The sequence below is a fragment of the Balaenoptera musculus genome, chromosome 20, assembly GCF_009873245.2.
Source record: "Balaenoptera musculus isolate JJ_BM4_2016_0621 chromosome 20, mBalMus1.pri.v3, whole genome shotgun sequence".
In the NCBI taxonomy this organism is placed as follows: domain Eukaryota; kingdom Metazoa; phylum Chordata; class Mammalia; order Artiodactyla; family Balaenopteridae; genus Balaenoptera; species Balaenoptera musculus.
This window is the reverse complement of record NC_045804.1, coordinates 34,403,812-34,426,401: the sequence shown is the minus strand read 5'-3', so window position 1 is coordinate 34,426,401 and position 22,590 is coordinate 34,403,812. Positions and strand designations below refer to the sequence as shown.

General features: G+C 36.2%; 1 protein-coding gene across 1 annotated transcript in view; it reads right to left on the bottom strand.

Annotated features, from left to right (window-relative positions):
* RAD51C (RAD51 paralog C) overlaps window positions 1–22,590 on the bottom strand; it is a 34,985-nt gene that overhangs the window by 4,052 nt on the left and 8,343 nt on the right. Inside the window, exons 6-8 of the mRNA XM_036838161.1 lie at window positions 12,735–12,866; window positions 6,017–6,083; window positions 5,234–5,294 (exon numbers count right to left, since the gene is read on the bottom strand). Of these exons, the coding sequence (XP_036694056.1) occupies window positions 5,234–5,294; window positions 6,017–6,083; window positions 12,735–12,866 (260 nt within the window). The remainder of the gene's footprint in view (window positions 1–5,233; window positions 5,295–6,016; window positions 6,084–12,734; window positions 12,867–22,590) is intronic.

Below are 22,590 nucleotides of genomic sequence, written 5' to 3'. Positions count from 1 at the left end.
AGCCAAAAATAAACATAATAAATAAATAATAAATAAAAATTAAAAAAAACAAAAAAACAAAAAACAAACAAAAAAAGTAAAGTTGCTGTTACAAGGTAAAAGTTGTTTTTTTGTTTGGTTATCTACATCTTTCTACAGTAATTGTGTATTTTTTAATGTGTTATAATGGAAATATTAATATAATTTCTTGGTATTTAAATGAGGAACACATACTCATATTATACTAATACAAATAATCTAGGAAAACACATTCTTTCAAAATACTTATGTTCAGAAAAATCGCTGTCAAAACAGGACAAGGTCTGTTTAGGTATGATTTTACTGTGTACTCTACAAAGTAAATAATATAAAACTGAAAGCTGAAAGTAGTTGAGAAATAAAATTCTAAACTCTTATTAACTATGCTCAAATACCGTAACAGCAACAAATACAGCTGACCCTTGAACAATGCAGGGGTTAGGGGCACCAACCCCCACGCAGTCCAAAATCCAAATACTCTGCTCCAAAAACAAAGGAATTGATAAATGAGTCACCCAAGGGCAGGAAGCTGAAACCGTTTAGATAGAATCAGGACTCAAAACCCTAGTTCTTTTAACTCCACATACTTTGATCTCTAATTGAACACAAAAAAACTTTTCCCCACACATAAAGATCTGTAAAATGAAAATACAGATACTACATTTATTGAAAAAAATCTGCCTGTAAGTAGACCCATGCAATTCAAACCCTTGTTGTTCACTGGTCAACTGTATAAGAAAAACTTTTTTTTTTTTTTGGCCACACCGTGTAGCATGTGAGATCTTAGTTCCCTGACCAGGGATCAAACCCGCACCCCCTGCAGTGGAAGCATGGGGTCTTAATCACTGGACCACCAGGGAAGTCCCTAAGCAAAAACTTTTAAAGTGCCTTTTAAAAATTACTTTAAAACTGATATAATTTATTCACAATAGCTAAAAGGTAGAAGCAACCCAAGTGTCTGACAGATGAATGGATAAACAAAAGGTGGTATATACATACCATGGAATATTGCTCAGTGTTAAAAAGGAAAGGAATTCTGACATATGCTACAATGAACCTTGAAGACTTTACGCTAAGTCAAATAAAGCCAGTCACAAAAGGACCAATATTGTATGCTTCTGCTTATATGAGGTGCCTAGAGCAGTCAAATTCATAGAGACAGAAGGTAGAATGGTGGTTCCCAGGGGCTGGTAGGAGGGGAGGATGGGGAATTAGTATTTAATAAGCATGGAGTTTCAGTTTGGGAAGATGAAAAAGTTCTGGAGATGGATGGTGGTGATGACTGTAAAATAATATGAATGTACTTCATGCCACAGAATCGTACACTTAAATGGTTAAAATGGTAAATTTTATGTTATATGTACTTTACCACAATTTTTTTTTGGCCGCAGCATGCAGAATGCAGGATCTTAGTTCCCTGACCAGGGATCGAACCTGTGCCCCCCTATAGTGGAAGTGCAGAGTCCTAACCACTGGACGCCAGGGAATTCCCTACTTTACCACAATTTTAAAAAACTGATATAACTGTACAAAATGAGGATTCTAACTTAGAGAAAAATCATAGCCTCTCAGAGTTAAACGGATCATTTCTTTAAATGTAATATAATGTTGATTTGTTTTCAAAAATAATTCAAAAAGACATCTTGGTTTATGATGGTACTCTCTTAATTTTGAAATTGGCCCCTACTCAGGCATAATTCAAAAGAGGAGCACTCAGAGACCATCATCCATTAGCTTTTAGGTTTGTTCTTTCAGGATGAGAATAGAAGAATCCAAAATGTCATATCTTTGTAATAGCAACTGTATGCATAAATAAAATAACTGTTAAGTAATATGTAATATAAGAATAATTGTGTTAGGGAGTGAAATCATCAACTTTTACAATGCTTTAGGGCTGATGGTCTATCTTTAACGCAAAATAAAACAGAAAAAATAGAGGTATGGTGTATTTAAATCTATTTTATTAAAAAAACACACTCTTTTTGATCCAATAAAACAAAAATTAGCTAACCTTCTGAAAAATTAGTATCTAAATCACCTCATATCACCATATGTCCAAAAAGGTACCCAGTACATCCAACTTTTCTGAGAAAATTATTAAAAAGCAAATAAGATTTTAAGAAGCATTTATATGTTTATTAATAATCCTAACATCAAGTGGGCATTAAGTATTCAGGTTGAAAATCTTCCTCAAATTTCTAGGTAAAAATAAAATTTATATTTCATGTCTGCATCTCAAGAGATCTTTTTAAACAACAAACTAAACCAAAGAATCACTTGGCTCATGGTCCCAGCTGAGATGAAGCTTAACATATGGCTGAACTACATAGTTTAGGTCAGGAAGAAACAGGACAGAAGCACAATTTGTGCTTTAAAACTGAGACACATATGAAACACTGTGTGGGGGTGTTGATGTATTACTCCACTCTACCACCAGATCTCCTTGGCAAAGAGTGGTATAATTCTGAACAATCTTGGCCTCATATTATCATGAATATGCAAACTGGAGGAAAACCCACACAACATACCGGACAGACACGAAAGTATTTCTCTTAATAACTATTGGAATGTTATTCCATTATTAATCAAAGGGTAAAAATCAGGTGTTTCTAGTGAAGATGGGGACTGGGGCATGAGGCGGAACACTTAAATTCAATTCTCAACATAAATTTGGCTAGTCAAGGTCTTCAGTTTTCTGCTCAAACTAGAAGTGTTCATTTTTATAACTATTTTCCCCCAGCATGAATTTCTATTTCCATCCTTTCAAGATAAACTAAATTTTAAAACACATACAAGATTTCATGCAACTTTAATAACTTAAAGATATCAGATTTCAAACAATGAAGAACAAAACTATGTTGATTTTATTAAATGAGGTCAACTTATTCTGATTCTATAAAGTATGTACAGTACTTATCATATATCTATCATATATCATTAGAAAAAGGTTTTTACCTAAAAAGGAGGATAAGAGCTATACCTTCAGATTCGCTGGCAATCAATGCAATAATACAATTACATTCTAGAAACAGCAATTATAGGAGAAAAGGAATGGACTCTATTATAAAGTCAGCTAAAAAATGTGGATACTACTACCTATTTCATAGAGTTATTTGGAAAATAAAATGAAATTATATATATACACACACCAAGCACTTAGCATAATAAAGAACAGTTAATAAATATTCAAAAAATGGTAGCTATTATTTACTACTTTTTAATCTTTCTGGGCCTTGATCTTCTCACTGTTATGATAATTGGTACAGTGTTTTCAAAGAGTTATTGAAAGACTCACAGATATATAGAATAAATTAGTGGTTACCAGCGGGGAGAGGGAGGGGGCAATACAGGAGTAGGCGATTAAGAGGTACAAACTACTATGTATAAAATAAGCTACAAGGATACACTGTACAACACAGCAAATATAGCCAATATTTTATAATAACTATAAATGGAGCATAACCTTTAAAAATTGTGAATCACTATACTGTACACCTGTAACTTCCATAATAGTGTGTATCAACCATATTTAAGTTTTTTTAAAAGAGTTATTGAAGGGATTATATGAAATGTTGTATGTAAGGTACCCAGTTAAATACCTAGCACAAGCAAGCACTTATTAAAATGATAGTATGGGATACAGGTAAAAATTCATAGAACAGCACATTTCCCCTAAATCTATCTATTCAATGTCAGTGTTCTACGCCACTGTCTAATTTCTTGGGAAGGATTAGTAAGAAGCTGAAGTCATAAAATGGTTAACTCTTAAGAAAGTAAGCATGATTTTCTGATCTCATGGGTGCCTAACCAATGCTAACTTCTAGAATTTGACAAAGGCAGCAAACTTCTCCTTCTGACAAACGCATAAAAAGATGAAAGAAACATCTTTCTCTGCTCCTATTATTTTTCTCACTTCTTAGATGTATTCTATTAGTGAGTATGTAATACTAGAATAATAGTGGAAGACTACTACTGTATACTAGCTCAACGGGAACTTCTAATAACATTTAAATAGTGGGATGTGCTTTACAGAAACCTAAATCTGGGAAAATATAAGCGATATGTTCAAAAGACTCTCTTCTGGAGAACTGCTGCCAAATCTTTACAATAGGGTTTGTTGCTGAGAAAAGAACTGCTTTTGTGAATCCAGTACACAATGACTTATTTACAGAATTGGGGGGATGGGAGTTGAATGTAAAGAACTATGTATTATGGGGAAAAAAAGTTACCTGAGGTCTTTGGAAATGCCAGCTTTAAAAGAGACACAAACTGCATGAACTAGTTATAAAAGATGTATACAAATATAATAGGGTCAGCTATGAGCTCAGGGTCAGTAAAACCTAACTTGGTCAGGCTTGATTTTTTTCACTTTGTACAAGAATGAAGAAATGCAGAAAAAGAAATAGTATCTCTGACCAGACCCAATATGTATTTAAGCAATCCTTTTTTCCATTTTTGCCCACATGCTGTCTCAATTTCCCCATTGGAGTATTTCCAAACCAAGTTATCTAGGTTATACCAATTAACTTCAAAGCAGAGATGTTGGCATAAATCTGACATTTCTAGAAGTATAGAATAAAAGACTCCATGGCTTTCAATTGCCTATTTTAAAAAAATGAAAGGTGGTTTGTTCACTTGCTCAGCAGCTTTAAAAACAAAGGTTTCATGCTGCCACAGTTTTATTTTAAAGAACAATACTTGTGAAAGGCAAGTAAGTAACTGGATAATAAAAGTAGGACAGGAAAATATAAAAGAAAACAAAAACAGACACAATTTCATACAGGAAATACATTAACAAACTAAGAAAAACCATCCTATTTTCCACATAAATTAGTCCTAAAGCTAACCTCAAAGTTTTCCTTTTGTCCTGATTTTACTCTTCTTTCAATCCCTTCCAGGAACACAGAGTACCTACCTCCCTCTGCATGGTTAATAAATGGTACTTGATTTCAAAGAGCTTTAGAAGGTAGCATTCTTTGGCCACCTACTCATTTCAGGAGCACCTCATCATTTAAATATTCCAAAGAATTTCCTAGGTAGTTAAATGTGCAGTATAACAACATGTTTCTATGTTTGCTCTAGGTAATGAAGGCAACAAAAGCTTTAGTTCATGGGGTACTGTAGATCTCATCCACTGGACTAGCTCTAAGAAACTGATAAATGTTCAGTGTAATCAACCCAATACTCAGAATTATTAACTTATTTCTATACAGACCTTTGCTTCTGGTCCCAATGAAAGATTAGTCGTATTGTAGCAGCATGCCCCCAACTTTCCCCTGAGGGAAAAAGAACATGGTAACTGACTAAGTTATAAGTCTCTCAGAATGCCTCTGACCAAATACAGTTTTACTTTACTTAATTTAACATAACAAAAGTATATTTGGTTTCAAAAAACCTGGTACATGGGTAACATCCTGAGATTAATAGATTTTCACCTATCTGTGGAAATACTGCAGATCATTATCACTATCCTCTATTTGCTTTTAGAAAACTTTATAGTTTGAGTCAACATGTTTGTCAATCTTCCTTATCATCAGGCTTAATAACGTATTTCAGACCACCAGAAGAAAAGCAAAAGCTCTGACAGAATATTCTTAAAGATTTTAGTATACATGACCCTTGAAGCACTGTGTTCTAACAAAGCCCCGAGTAAGGTTAGAAAGAGTCATAAGCCTATTCATTACAGTTTGATTTGTATTTAAATGGATTCACCACTCCTCCTGCCTAAGACTGTGTGCTTTCTGAGGGAGTCATCTTATGAATATTTATATGCTAAGTACCTGACACAAGAGTTGCCAGAGAGTAGATGCTCAATAAATGTTAAACATCTGAAAGGATGAGTCAGTATCTAAAGGTACTGTGCTCCACGCTAAGATTTATCAATGAATAAGACAGTCTTCTCCACTTTCATGGAGCTTACAGGACTCAACAAGCATCAAATGAAAGAGGTAGAAAAAAATGTATTTAACTAAAAATGTTTATTTGATTAATTGCCTACCCAGTGCAGGAACCAGCAAGGCCTGATTTTTATCAATCTTCGTTGTCATCTGATTGGTTAAAATTACCTACAAAAGCAAAATGTGAGAAAATTAGGTGAGTCTCCTCCCAAATTTATCAAGTAAATAGTCACGTGATTTTAGTATTCTGAATATAATCTAATTTAAAGAAAGGTATATGTAGGTAATGAAAACTTTTCTGATATATTTTTTAGATATTACCCATAAAAATGAGTAAAATTATCTGAATACATGATTCTACTGAATATAAAACATTTTTTAACAGACTAGAACAAAGAAGTTCTTATTGTGATGATGGAAGAAAAAAAATATAGTAGATAATACATAAAGGTCTAAAGAGACCATGTGTAAAAACTTCATAACTAGGAGCACAGGAAACATGGCAGGCTGTGTTCTTTACCACTGTTGCCTCTCTAGAATACATTTATTCAAAGGAATATAAAATCCTTAATAAATAACTCAATGTTTATACTTTTAGGGGAGAGACAGTATTACCATTTACGATTTTACAGAAAAGAAAAAAAAAAACTGAGGCAAAGAATTATGAGAAGAGATCTAAAATCATAAAGAGAGCACAGTATAATTAGAAGAACTGGGAAAAAATAAAACCCAGTAACAGATCAACTGACCCAAAAACTATGACTATGCTAGTCTGCTGGTAATAGAGATATATGTGTTGCCTTACTCACAGATGCCCTCAAGGCTAAAAATATTGCTAATTCTTTTGGATTAAATAGTGGCCTATAGAAAAGATTCCATGTTTAGAAAGATAGTAATTTTATTTTATTTACTTATTCTTTGGCCGCACTGCATGGCATGCGGGATCTTAGTTCCTCAACCAGGGATCGAATCCGTGCCCCCTGCAGTGGAAGCATGGAGTCTTAACCACTGGACCACCAGGGAAGGCCCCAAAGATAGTAATTTTAGAGTAGAGAAAAAAGAAAGTGTTTAAGGCTAACTTAATACAGTAAAAGTCAGATTATCTGGCACCTTCTCATCCAAAATTCTCCAGAAATGGTTATTTTAAATATTGTTCCAATACAGATCTTCCCTCCAGAAATAAGACAGATACTACTCCAAGCTGAAACTGACAAAGAACTTCTAAGAAAAGCAATGAGAAAAGAACCTATTCTAAAAAAGACATCTATTTCTTAAGAAAACTGAAAAGAAAAGGCTGTTTGGCTCTTCCCACCACAGTGGTCAACACCCTAAAGTTTTTGTTTATCTACGAAGGAGAAATCTGTGATCCATCTAGAACTCAGTCAGGCACAAACTGGATGACAGCACTTCCTCCTAGTTCCTCTCCCCTTAAGTGCCATAGTGGTTTTCCCATGTCTTACCTTATTCCAGGTATCTTAGAACAAGCTAAGCAGGAATTTAAATTGGTAATTCACTAAAATATATGTCTTACCGGCATCCACAACATGTTGAATAATACTCTTTACACACTATCAAGTGTTTAATCTTTAGCAACTGGGATATTTACTTACACCAACACTTTTTGGTTAAAGGTGCACTATTCAATTCTGCAGCCATGAGCCATATATAGCTTTTTAAAACTAAATTAATTAAAACTAGAAATTCACTTCCTCTGAAGCATTAGCCACATTTCAAGTGCTCAACACCCATGGAACTACTGTATCAGACTGAGCATTTTCATCTTTTTTTTTTTTTTTTGGCTGCGTTGGGTCTTTGTTGCTGCACTCAGGCTTTCTCTAGTTGCGGTGAGCGGGGGCTACTCCTCATTGCGGTAGGCGGGCTTCTCATTGTGGTGGCTTCTCTTGTTGCAGAGCACAGGCTCTAGGTGCGCAGGCTTCAGTAGTTGCGGCGCGTGGGCTCAGTAGTTGCGGCGCGTGGGCTCAGTAGTTGTGGCTTGTGGGCTCTAGAGCACAGGCTCAGTAGTTGTGGCGCACAGGCTTAGTTGCTCCGTGACATGTGGGATCTTCTCAGGCCAGGGATCAAACCCGTGTCCCCTGCGTTGGCAGGTGGATTCTAAACCACTGTGCCATCAGGGAAGTCCTGAGCATTTTCTTCTTTGCAGAAAGTTATACCAGACAGCATTGGTTTAGAGAATATTATATACACATCTTACACATTATCCATTACACATCTTGAGGAAATTGTAAATAGACATACTGGCTTACCAGTTGTTCAACATCCCAAAATCAGAATTTGCGTTGTTAGCATATACTTACAATTAACAGTATTTCTGCAAAAATGTTGGGTTTACCATGACATAAATGAAAATTACTGTGTGATTACTCCAAGCTCCTAAAGAATGAGTCTTGGGAGTTCCCTAGTGGACTAGTGGATAGGATTATGGGCTTTCACTGCCATGGCCTGGGGTTCAATCCCTGGTCGGGGAATTGAGATCCCACAAGCTGCGCAGGCACGGCCAAAAAAAATTTAAAAGAATGGGTCTTAAAATAGTGAAGTGGGGACTTCCCTGGTGGCGCAGTGGTTAAGAATCTGCATGCCAATGCATGGGACACGAGTTCGAGCCCTGGTCTGGGAAGATCCCACATGCCACGGAGCAACTAGGCCAGTGCACCACAACTACTGAGCCCACACGCCTAGAGCCAGTGCTCCACAACGGGAGAAGCCACCGCAATGAGAAGCCCACACACAGCAATGCAACTAGAGAAAGTCCGTGCGCAGCAACGAAGACCCAACGCAGTCAAAAATAAATTAATTAATTTTCAAAAAAAAATAGTGAAGTAATAATCACTTTAAAATTATAAACTTCACTGCTTTAAAAATACTTCTGCTGCCCAAATGTCCTTCAACGGATGAATAAACAAAATGTGGTCTATCAATAAAATGCAAAATTATTCAGACATAAAAAGGATGTAGATACATGCCACGACATGGATGAATCTTGAACACACTATGCTAAGTGAAAGAAGCCAGACATAAAAGACCACATATTGTATGATTCTATTTATATAAAATATCCAAAAAGACAAATCCATAGAGACAGAAAGCAGACTAGTGGTTGTTAGTGGCTGAAGGGAGGGTGCAATGGGGAATGATGGTTAATGGGTAAGGGAGTTCTTTTTGGGGTGATGGAAATGTTCTAAAATTAGATAACTGTGATGGTTGCACAACTCTACAAATATACTAAAAAGCACTAAACTATGCTTTAAAAGGGTTAATTTTATGCTATGTTAATTATATCTAATAGAGCTGTTAAATTTTTTTCTGATAATAATCAAATAAATGCGTCTCTAAAAGGACTCTCTCCATATCAGTCTGCAAAGACTTAAAAAACTCAAAGTTGGTAAAAAAGTGGGAAAACAAGAATTCTCACGCATGTTATACACATGAAACTAATATAATATTGTAAATCAAAATATCTCCAAAAAAAGTCTATCTCCTATTTTAGAAAAAAAGTATAATTGGAATCTAATCAAGAGGAAACATCACAGAAACCCGAAATTGTAACTTTTTTTTTTTTTGCCACGCCATGTGGCATGTGGGATCTTAGTTCCCCGACCAGGGATTGAACCTGTGCCCCTGCACTGGGAGCATGGAGTCTTAACCACTGGATGGCCAGGGAAGTCCCCACAGAAACCCAAAATTAAGAGATAATCTCTAAAATCACTGGCTTCTATTCTTCAAAATACAGCAATGTCACAAAAACAAAGAAAGGGGGCTTCCCTGGTGGCGCAGTGGTTGAGAATCTGCCTGCCAATGCAGGGGACACGGGTTCGAGCCCTGGTCTGGGAGGATCCCACATGCCGCGGAGCAACTGAGCCCGTGAGCCACAATTGCTGAGCCTGCGCGTCTGGAGCCTGTGCTCCGCAACAGGAGAGGCCGCGATGGTGAGGGGCCCGCGCACTGCGATGAAGAGTGGCCCCCGCTTGCCACAACTAGAGAGAGCCCTCGCACAGAAACGAAGACCCAACACAGCCATAAATAAATAAGTAAAATTAAAAAAAAAAAAACAAAGAAAGGCAACTAAAGAGATACAACATCTAAAGGCAATATGCGATTCCAGTTGGCAAAAAGAACGGGAAAAATTTGCTGTGAAGGACATCATTGGGATAATTGACAGAACAGGAATATGGATTATATATTAAAGTGCTGTATCAATATTAAATTTCCTACATTTGATAACTATACTGTGGACACATACGAGAATATTCTTGTTCTTAGGAAATACACACTGAATATTATCAGATAAAAGGATATGATACATGCAACTCTTTTCAAAGTGTTCAGAAAAATATATACATAAACTCTGTGTGTGTTTGTGTATGTATAGAAAGAGAGTGGGGAGAGAGAATAAGAATGAAAAAGCAAACCTTGGGAAAGGTTATATGGGAGTTCTTTATACTATTCAAATCAACAAATAAAATTTTATCTTTTCCCCACTGAACTAAAAAAAAAAAAAAAAAAAAAGAAAGGATTCCCATTCATTGTTGTAGAGAATATACTCTGGAATCCACTTTCTGAGGGCAATTTGATAATATATTACAAAAGATTTAAAAATAGAGATATCTCACTGGCTTAATACTTTCAGAAATAACTGGACACACGGACAAAGAAGCATATATCAAGTTGTTGACTCCAGTGTTTTTCATGGTGAAACACTGGAGCCAACTTTAAAGACAATCAATAGAGAGAGAGGTGGTTAAAAAACTATGCCACAACCATACAGTAGAATACTATACAGATGTTAAGGTAAGGTACATTTATAAAGTAGTATGTATGGGAAGAGATTCATAGTATATTAAGTGAAAAACAAAAAACTGCTTTGCTTGATTTGAATATGATTTCACTTAAAAAATATGTTTATGTTTGCACAGAATAAGTTTGGAAAAATGTATACAACAAACTCAACAATAATCATCTCTGGGTAATAGATAATATAATTGCTTACTTCCTACACTTTCGATTGCTTAAAACTTTTTTTACATCAAGCAAATATAACTTAAAATTGTAAAATGTACTTATTAGCAAAGGTCATACATGCTTCTATAGATGCTAACTGGGAAATTAAAAATCAAGTAAAGAAGAATTTATAAACTAAGAGGAGAAAGTATGCACTCAACCCACAAAGTCCTACCTCTAGAAGTAGCTACTGTAAATGTTTTGGTCCTTTCAGATCTTTTTCTTCATATGTATAAATATAAATGCACATATATAACTTCTATTTTCTTCAAAAATTGGGATCACACTAAATATATTATTATGTAAGTTGAATTTTTTCACTTACTCATATATCTGGATATATCTTCTTCCATGTTAGTGCATGTATATTTACATTACTCTTAAACACTGCATAGTATTCCATGTTGTTGTTTAGATTACTTTTTTCTTTTTTTGGCTGTGCCGTGCAGCACAGCTTGCAGGATATCAGTTCCCCAATCAGGGATTGAACCCAGGCCATGGCAGTGAAAGCCTGGAATCCTAACCACTAGACCACCAGGGAACTCCCTAGATTACTTTTTTAATCAGAAAAGATGAAGCTATTTCTGTTAAAAAACAAAAACCTAAGGAACTATGCAACCCATTAACCTTGAGTGCCCCCTACTGGGGACTCTTCACTGATATTAACAGAATGCTAAATTACAAATTAATGCCAAGAAATAATTCAAAGACAGGACACTATGTTTTCAGCATATGGCAAAAAAATCTAAAAACTCAAAAGAAAAAATGTATGTTTTGAAATGATTTTAGTGAGGAGTTATTTACAAGTGATGTATTACAGCCTTGTGCAAAGGACTCTAATTGGGGGTAAAGACAAGAAAATCAAGGTAAGCAGTTTGATCTTCTCCCATCTCCCTCCCAGACAAGTGTGTATATTTGCGTCAGTGGTAGGATGAGGTTACAAAGAGGGAAGTGAGAACAGGCAATAAAAAAAAGTTTTTACCTCACTCCTTTTTTTTGTTTGTTTTTGTTTTTGGTTTTTTTTGGCCACAACACACAGCATGCAGGATCTCAGTTCCCCGACCAGGAATCGAATTCGCACCCACTGCAGTGGAAGTGCAGAGTCCTAACCACTTGACCACCAGGGAATCCCCTACCTTACTCCTTTTTATCTCTTTACTTCTGAACTTATCTTTACGTCTCTCCTCACACTACAAATCTAGAAGCGTTAGCTCCACCTCTAAACATCTAGGTTGTTTACACTGTGTAATTTTTCTATCCGTCTGAGTCTGTGATTATACACTATGTAATAATCAAAGACTCAAGAGTAAAAGAAAAATGGGGATGTTGGAAGAGCTTACCTGAAAAACATCAAGTAGGTTACAAAGAAAACAATGCAATTATCAAAGATGGCATTTCTTTATCAAAGTCCATTTTTATAATATGGCATCTTGATTATGCTTTTTATTTGCCAGGAAAACTGATATACAACACTTATGACTGGATTTAATATTTTTTATAGAAACCAAACCAAAACAAAACTACATTCAGAACTGTATATCTATATTATTTGCTTTTAGTCAAGCAAATTCTATTTTTGCTATTTCTAGACTTTAACATTTTATTTTTTTACTTTTATTTATTTATTTTTGGCCGTGCTGCGTGGCATGCGGGATCTTAGTTCCCTGACCAGGGATCCAATCTGTGCCCCCTACAGGGGAAGCATGAAATCCTAACCACTAGACTGCCAGGGAATTCCCTAGACTTTAACATTTTATATAAACTTGACTTTATAATAAAACTCCCTTTAGTAGTAATACTTACAGCTAATCTGTGGTTATTTGCAAGGCTGATCATTTGCTGCGCTAGGCCATTTAGTAATCGAGTACGAAGGGATAGGTCATCTAGGTCATGACGAAAAGGAAAAGCAATACCGTCCACTATCACTAATCGAACCTAAATAAAGAAGAGATAATGATATTAGGTTTGGTATTTAAAATAAAATAATAAATGGCAACCAAAAAGCAGAGTCCATCACAGAAAAAAAAAACAAAAAACCCTAAAATCCAGGGTTCTATTTCCAACTCTCCAAAAGCTTCATTTTGGTCAAGTATAAATCTGTTCAATGCTTTCTGCACTAGTCACCAAAAGTTAAAATGTACTCTGGTTTGATAATTTATCATCTTAAAAAAGTAATTCAACAAAAGAAAAAGGGGCAATTACAATTTTCTTGCAATTTGGCACTACATCCAGTATTTACAGAGGTGTACTGATGAAAAGTACTTTTGAAATCTTAGCAAAATCAATTTTTCAATTAAATGTCAATTTTACCTTCAGGGTTCTTTTTATGTTGAAAAAAAAAACAAACACTCAAATATTAAATTATAAAACCTTTTTCAAAAGCCTAATTTTTGATATACTTTTTCTTAATTTAAAACATACTATAGGGCAACTAACCATTACAGAATCTGTCATAATATAGAGTTCAGGAAGAGGCAGGTTTGTCTTGAATTCTAATCAAGAAAGTTCACTTACAGATGATAAACATTTTCATGACAGTTTCATTTCTAATCTGATCTAAATAATGGCTCCTATGGTGAAGTTAGTGTAATATATAATCTAAGATCCAAGAACAAACAGAATATGGAAACTAATCTGAATGTATACAAACAAAATACTATAAGATTACATATATTTTTTCTACCTAATAAGGACTAAGCTAAAGAACAAGCTTTTGTGAAGCACTGTCTTAGTAAGACATTTTTATATCTTTTATTCATTCCTTCATTCAACAAATATTTACTGACACCTACTATATGCTAGTCACTGTTCCAGGCATTGGGGAACAAGAAATAAGATCCCTGTTCTCTTGGAGCTTATGTTCTAGTGAAGTAAGGGACAATTAATGTGCAAACAAATATATGAATAAGATAATTTCTTTCTTTTTTACTCAATGAATTACAAGTTTATTATAAAAGGATATAACTCAGTGCCATAGGATCCAGCTATCCCACTCCTGGGCATATATATGGAGAAAACTATAATTCAAAAGATACATGCACCCCAATGTTCATAGCAGCACTATTCACAGTAGCCAAGACATGGAAGCAACCTAAATGTCCATCAACAGATGAAGGGATAAAGAGGCTGTGGTATATATACACAATGGAATACTACTCAGCCATAAAGACGAATGAAATAATGCCGTGTGCAGCAACATGGATGGACCTACAGATTGTCATACTAAGTGAAGTCAGAAAGAGAAACACAAATACATATGATATCACTTACCTGTGGAATCTAAACTATGACACAAGTGAACTTATTTACAAAACAGAAACAGACTCACAGACATAGAAAACAACTTATGGTTACTAAAGAGGAAAGGGGATGGGGGAGGGATAAATTAGGAGTTTGGGATTAGCAGGTACAAACTACTATATATAAAATAGATAAAACAACAAGGTCCTATTGTATAGAACAGGGAACTATATTCACTAGCCTGTGATAAAGTACAATGGAAAAAAAATATGAAAAAGAATATGTGTATGTATGTATAACCAAATCACTTTGCTGTACACCAGAAACTAACACAACATTGTAAATCAACTACACTTCAATTAAAAAAAAAAAAAAAGAAGGATATAACTCAGGAACAGCCAGATGGAAGAGATGCATACAGAAGGTATGGGGAAGGGACACGGAGCTTCCATGTTCTCTCCGAGAGCCATTCTCCTAGCACCCCAACGGGTTCACCAACTCAGAAGCTCTGCATAAGGTAATTTCTGATGATGATAGGAGCAAAAAAGAAACTAAAACTGGGTGAAATGACAAAGAATAAGTAGGTGAAGGGGTAGAGGGAAGCTAACTTAGACTAGATGTAAGGAAGGCATCCGTAAGGACTCAACAGAACTGAGTCCTGGATAAGAACCTCTAGGAGGGAAAGACAACCCACGTACAAGGATGAGGAAGGGCAAAGGCCCTAAGACACAAACAAGTTTGGCATGTTTAAAGGGTCAGAAAAAAAGTAGTGAGGGGGAACGGTAGGAAATTACATCAGAAAGAATCAGTGGTGTGCTGAGGCCAAATCCTACAAGCTTCTGAGCCAAATTTTGCTAAATCTTTAGAAATTTTACAAATCCATCATTAAATACAGTCATTAGTAAAATTAAACTATATATATTAAAATATGGATAATACTTAAAACTCATTCATACTACATTTTACTATTATCTATGATTTTAAGGTTATTTACGTCTATTTTACGTTTATAGTGGAAACATTACATAATGATGTGCATTGTTTCTTCTCTACTCCATGTCCAATGACATCATACATGAAATCAGCCATGATAGGCGTATTTTCTACATGGAAATCAGCAAGCAAATCAGCTACAGATCAGGACTTGATTTGTTTTGCTGGTTGTCTAGACTTTTAATAGAGCGATGGGAAAAAATGTCATGATCAGATTGACCTTAAAAATGTGTTGTGTTGGGCTTCCGTGGTGGCGCAGTGGTTGAGAATCTGCCTGCTAATGCAGGGGACACGGGTTCGAGCCCTGGTCTGGGAAGGTCCCACATGCCGCGGAGCAACTGGGCCCGTGAGCCACAACTGCTGAGCCTGCGCGTCTGGAGCCTGTGTCCCACAGTGGGAGGGGCCGCAATAGTGAGAGGCCCGCGCACCGCGATGAAGAGTGGCCCCCGCACCACGATGAAGAGTGGCCCCCGCTTGCCGCAACTGGAGAAGGCCCTCACACGAAACGAAGACCCAACACAGCTAAAAATAAATAAATAAATAAATAAATAGAGTAGCTATTAAATAAAAAAAAAAAAATGTGTTGTGTCTGTAGAGAACAGACTTGTGGTTGCCAAGGGGGAGGGGGATGAAGGAGGGAAGCATCACTTTGCTGTACCGCAGAAATTAACAAGACATTATAAATCACCAATACTTCAATAAAATTTTTTTAAAGTGTTGTGTCTGTATCCATTACATTGTGAACTACACAAAAAATTGAGGAAATATGCTTCTACTTTTGGAAAATGAATCCAATAACTAGGAATGATCATTAACTCAAATCAAAAGAAGAAAAATACTCCACGGGAAAGCACTATAAAATTGCAAGTTTTGGTCCTAGGGTATTTGCAAGGAGTCCCAAATACCTAGGGCATCCAAGGACCTCTCTGCTCAAACCAGAGGAGCTATACAGCCTAACCTATAATAGAAGAATAGAAATAGGCTGTTTTCCTCTCCACAGTACAGATTTTACTGAAAGTGGCTGAATTACAAAGATCTGGACGTTCTATTAAGTGGTAACAGTCACACTCATGGCTTTTCTCCAAGTTTAGGGAGCAAGCTCCTGAAAATGCTCTGATGAGTTTCCTTGGTCTCTCAAAAGGCAGATTATACCGAATGACAGAAAGTCGATGAAGTACAGAGTTTGAGTGGGTGGGTAGAAAAAAACAAGCATTGTCAAACAAACAAACAAACAAAAACCAAAAGCCAAGCACTGTCATTCAACTCATAAAAGCTGAAATTAAAAAGTCACCAACGTGGGACTTCCCTTGCAGTCCAGTAGTTAAGACTTCACCTTCCAATGCAGGGGGTGCAGGTTCGATCCCTGGTTGGGAAGCTAAGATCCCATATGCCTCGCAGCCAAAAAACCAAAATATAAAACAGAAGCAATGTTGAAACAAATTCAATAAAGACTTTAAAAGTGGTACATATCAGGGACTTCCCTGGTGGCACAGTGGTTAAAAATCCGCCTGCCAATGCAGGGGACACGGGTTTGAGCCCTGGTCTGGGAAGATCCCACATGCCGCGGAGCAACTAAGCCTGTGCACCACAACTACTGAGCCTGTGCTCTAGAGACCCAGAGCCACAACTACTGAGCCCACCTGCCACAACTACTGAAGGCTGCGCATCTAGAGCCTGCACTCCGCAACAAGAGAAGCCACTGCAACGAGAAGCCCACACACCGCAATGAAGAGTAGCCCCCGCTCGCCGCAACTAGAGAAAGCCCGCGTGCAGCAATGAAGACTCAACACAGCCATAAATAATAAAAATCTTTTAAAATATGAGAAAAGAACCATTTAAATAAATAAATAAAATAAAATAAAATAAAAATGGTCCACATCAAGAAAAAAAATCTTTAAAAAAAAAGTTACCAGCGTGAATTTTTATTTTGGTCGTGCCCTGTGGCTTGTAGGAAACTTAGCTCCCCGACCAGGAATCAAACTCATGCCCACTGCAGTGAAGTGCACAGTCCTAACCACTGGAAGGGAATTCCCTCCAATGTGAATTTTTTAAAATAAAAATTAGGAATCCAAGAGAGTTTTAAACTCTTTATGTTTCAGAAACATTTTGTGTAGTGTAATTCCCTTCTGCCAGCAGTTCTTTCCTTTGTGCAACTAACAAAGAAGAAATTTTGGGTAAATGGACCATGGGATGACTCCATTTGACATTCCTTGTTTTCTTACTATTCACTGACACTAACAGTGGTTTTTTAGAGATATGAGGTCTTTCCCGTATCACAGATAAATTGTTCAGTGTAGAAATATGAAAAAACTGAGGATGTATCAAAATACTGTAATGTCAGCAAAATAACCATATTTTCCATTTTCACATAATAAGGCTCAATAAAGACCCCATAAAGAAAGAATATAAGAACACAAAAGTTGTGAGAAGCACTTAAGAACATACTTCCTGTCACAACCAGTCACCTAGATTTGTGGTCTCTTTTACCTCTTAGGGAAAAATCCTGATGTAAACAAAATGCAAGAAAATTCTGTAATAGTCAACCTTATGGTCCATATTTTGAGGAAAATACAGAAATTTATTTATTTATTTATTTATTTATTTATGGCCACACCACATGGCTTGTGGGGTTTTAGTTCCCTGACCAGGGATCGAACTCAGGCCCTTGGCAGTGAGAGCACAGAGCCCTAACTACTGGACCACCAGGGAATTCCCCAGAAAATAATTTATAACCAGAAATAAATGGTAACTAGAGCTCATCAATGAATTTGGTAAAGTTGCAGGATACATAATACACAGAAATCTGTTGCATTTCTATACACTAACAACAAAAGATCAGAAAGAGAAATTAAGGAAACAATCCCATTTACCTCTGCATCAAAAAGAATAAAATACCTAAGAATAAACCTACCTAAGGAGGCAAAAACAGTACTCTAAAAACTGTTAAGACACTAATGAAAGAAATCAAAGATGACACAAACAGATGGAAAGATATACCATGTGCTTAAATTGGGAGAATCAATATTGTCAAAATGACTACACTACCTAAGGTAATCTACAGATTCAATGCAATCCCTATCAAATTACTCATGGCATTTTTCACAGATCTAGAACAAAAAAATTTTTAATTTATATGGAAACACAAAACACCCCAAATATCCAAAGCAATCTTGAAAAAGAAAAACGGAGCTGGAGGAATCAGGCTCCCTAACTTCAGGCTCTACTATAAAGCTACAGTAATCAAAACAGTATGGTACTGGCACAAAAACAGAAACAGATCAATATGAAACAGGATAGAAAGCCCAGAGATAAATCCACATACATATGGTCACCTAATCTATGACAAAGGAGGCAAGAATGTACAATGGAGAAAAGACAGTCTCTTCAGTAAGTGGTGCTGGGAAAACTGGACAGCTACATGAAAAAGAATGAACACCATACACAAAAATAAACTCAAAATGGATTAAAGACCTAAATGTAAGGCCAGACACTATAAAACTCTTAGAGAAAAACATAGGCAGAACACTCTTTGACATAAATCGCAGCAAGATCTTTTTTGACCCACTTCCTAGAGTAACGAAAATAAGAACAAAAATAAACAAATGGGACCTAATGAAACTTAAAAGCTTTTGCACAGCAAAGTAAACCGTAAACAAGACAAAAAGACAACCCTCAGAATGGGAGAAAATATTTGCAAATGAAGCAACAGACAAGAGATTAATCTCCACAATTTACAAGCAGCTCATGCAGCTCATTATCAAAAAAACAAACAACCCAATCCAAAAATGGGCAGAAGACCTAAACAGACATTTCTCCAAAGAAGTCATACAGATGGCCAACAAACACATGAAAAGATGCTCAACATAGCTACTTATTAGAGAAATGCAAATCAAAACTACAGTGAGGTATCATCTCACACCAGTCAGAATGGCCATCATCAAAAAATCTACAAACAATAAATGCTGGAGAGGGTGTGGAGAAAAGGGAACACTCCTACACTGTTGGTGGGAATGTAAATTGTTACAGGCACTATGGAGAACAATATGGAGGTTCCTCAAAAAACTAAAAATAGAGCTACCATATGATCCAGCAATTGCACTCCTGGGCATAAATCTGGAGAAAACCAAAATTCGAAAAGATATTTACATGCACCAAATGTTCACTGGAGCAGTATTTACAATAACCAGGACATGGAAGCGACGTAAATGTCCATCAACAGATGAATGGATAAAGATGTGGTACATATATACAATGGAATATTACTCAGCCATAAAAAAGAATCAAATAATGCCATTTGCAGCAACATGAATAGACCTAGAAATTACCATACTGAGTGAAGTAAGCCAGACAGAAAGACAAATATCATATGGTATCACTTATATGTGAAATCTAAAAAATGATACAAACAAACTTATTTACAAAACAGAAACAGACTCACAGACTTAGAAAACAAACTTATGGTTACCAAAGGGGAAAGGTGGGAGGAGAGGGATAAATTAGGAGGTTGGGGAAGAAATAAAGGAAAAAAATAAATGGTAAAAATTCATCAAATTCCTCAACAACAACAATAACACAGGAAGCTAATCAATTCAGCAAAAAAATACACCTCTGTTGTTTCACTTTCATCATGCTTGTTAACGTAAGCAAAAATATCAACCAGCGTTTATGTTAAAACAGTACCTGTTCATCAGTGATGGGAGCAACTTCTTTGCTGAATTGGACAGCCATCAAGTGCTTATTGGTAGCTTAATTTTGCCAAATAACGGCATAGGTCAGATATGGATAAATAAGTTTAGCAAAATTCAAATCGATGAAAACCTCATACATTGGTGGTGGGAATGTAAAATGGTTCAGAAACTGTGAAAAACAGTTTTGCAAGGCCTCAAAAAGTTAAACATAGAATTACCATATGATCCAGCAATTTTGCTCCTAGGTATATACCCAAAAGCATTAAAAATTGGTACGAAAACAAATACGTGTATACACATTTCATAGCAGCACAATTCACAAAAATCAAGAGATGGAATCAGTCTGAATTTCCATCAACAGAATATTACTCAGCCATAGAAAGGAACGGAGTCTGACACATGCTACAAAGTGGATGAACACTGAACATGTTAATGCTAAGTGGAAAAAAACAGACAATAAAAGTCACATATCATATGATTCCATTCATATGCAATATCGAGAGTAGGTAAAACCATAGAGACAAAAACAGATTGGTGGTTGCCAGGGGCTTTGTAGGGAGGGAGGAATAGGGAGCAACTCCTTAATGGGTACAAGTTTCCTCTTAAGGTGACAAAAACATTTTGGAACGAGATACAGGTAGTAGTTGTACAACATCGTGAATGTACGAACTGCGCTGAATTGCCCACTTTAAAATGCTGAATTTTATTATGTGAATTTAACCTCAATAAAAAATCAAATCAACAAAAGCTTTCTGTAAGACTCAACTGGTTATACAGAATTTACAATAAAGAATACTGTACATTTTATTACTTGCAAATTGTGTGCTATACATCCTTTATATAAGCAACTTTATAATAAACTTATGTATGTATATATGTGCATATATTCTTTTCCTGGCAAGTCAGTCATTAAACATTTACCAGCATACCAATGGAGAGATAGGAAGACTCAGATCATAGATATATTTATTCAGTGGTTCTCAAAGGTCAGAAGGCGGTGGGATGACATATTCAAATTGCTGAAAGGAAAAAACTGACAACCAAGAATTGCACAGCTAGCAAAAGTATTCCTCAAAAATGAAGCAGCAATTAAGAGACTGCCAGATAAATAAAAACAAAGTTCATCACTAGTAGACCTATTGTACAAGCATTGCTAAAAAGAGCCCTCCAGGCTGAAATGAAAAGACAGTGGACAGTACAGTAACTCAAATCCACACACAGAAATAAACAGCAGTAAATGTAACTATATAGATAAACCTAAAAAGTCAGCATTAATGTATCTTTAGTTTGTAACACCTTATTTTCTGATACGCTTTAAAAGATAACTGTATAAAATAACTAAAAAGGGCTTCCCTGGTGGCGCAGTGGTTGAGAATCTGCCTGCCAATGCAGGGGACACGGGTTCAAGCCCTGGTCTGGGAAGATCCCACATGCCGCGGAGCAACTAGGCCCGTGAGCCACAATTACTGAGCCTGCGCATCTGGAGCCTGTGCTCCGCAACAAGAGAGGCCGCGACAGTGAGAGGCCCGCGCACCGCGATGAAGAGTGGCCCCCGCTTGCCACAACTAGAGAAAGCCCTCGCACAGAAACGAAGACCCAACACAGCCATAAATAAATAAATAAATAAATAAAATTAAAAAAAAAAAAATAATAAAATAAAATAAAATAACTAAAAATCTACGGTAATCGGCACACAACGTATAAAGACATAATGTGTGACAATAACAACATAAAGAGGGTTAAAAGTAGCCATATAGCAGCAAGGTTTTTGTATATTGTTGAAACTAAATAGGTATTAGTTCAAACTATACTGCTATGAATTAAGATGTTAATTGTAATCCCCAGGGCAACTAATAACTAAAAAATGTATAGTAAAAGAAATAAGGGAATCAAAATGGTATACTAGAAAATAACTATCTAATAAAAAAAAAAGGCAGTAATGGAGAAATTGAGAAATAAGGTATAAGACATATAGAAAAAAAAAAAAAGCAAAATGGCAGAAGTACCTCCCTATGAGCAAGCATGTTAAACGTAAATGAATTAAACTCTCCAAATAAAAGACAGAGATTGGCAGAATGGATTTAAAAAATGACCCAACTTGTAGGCTTTCTACAAGAAACTCACTTTAAGTCCAAAGATACATGTAAGTTAGGTGTGAAAGGATGGAAAAAGATATTCCCTGCAAACAGTAACCAAAGAGAGCTGGAGTGGCCAGACAAAAGAGACTTTAAGACAAATATTGTTACAAGAGACAAAGAAGGACATTGTATAATAATAAAAGGGTCAGTCCATTAAGAAGATATAACAAGTATAGGGAATTCCCTGGCGGTGCAGTGGTTAGGACTTGGTGCTTTCACTGCCGTGGCCTGGGTTCAATTCCTGGTCAGGGAACTAAGATCCTGAAAGCCAAAAAAACAAAAAGAAGATATAACAATTATAAATATATAGAGACCTAACAACAGAGCCCTAAAATATATAAAGCAAAAACTGATAAAATTAAAGAAAGAGGACTTCCCTGGTGGCACAGTGGTTAAGAATCCGCCTGCCAATGCAGGGGACATGGGTTCGAGCTCTGGTCGGGGAAGATCCCACATGCCTTGGAGCAACTAAGCCTGTGTGCCACATCTACTGAGCCTGCACTCTAGAGCCCGCGAGCCAAAACTACTGAAGCCTGCGTGCCTAGAGCCCGTGCTCCTCAACAAGAGAAGCCACCGCAATAAGAAGCCCACGCACCTCAG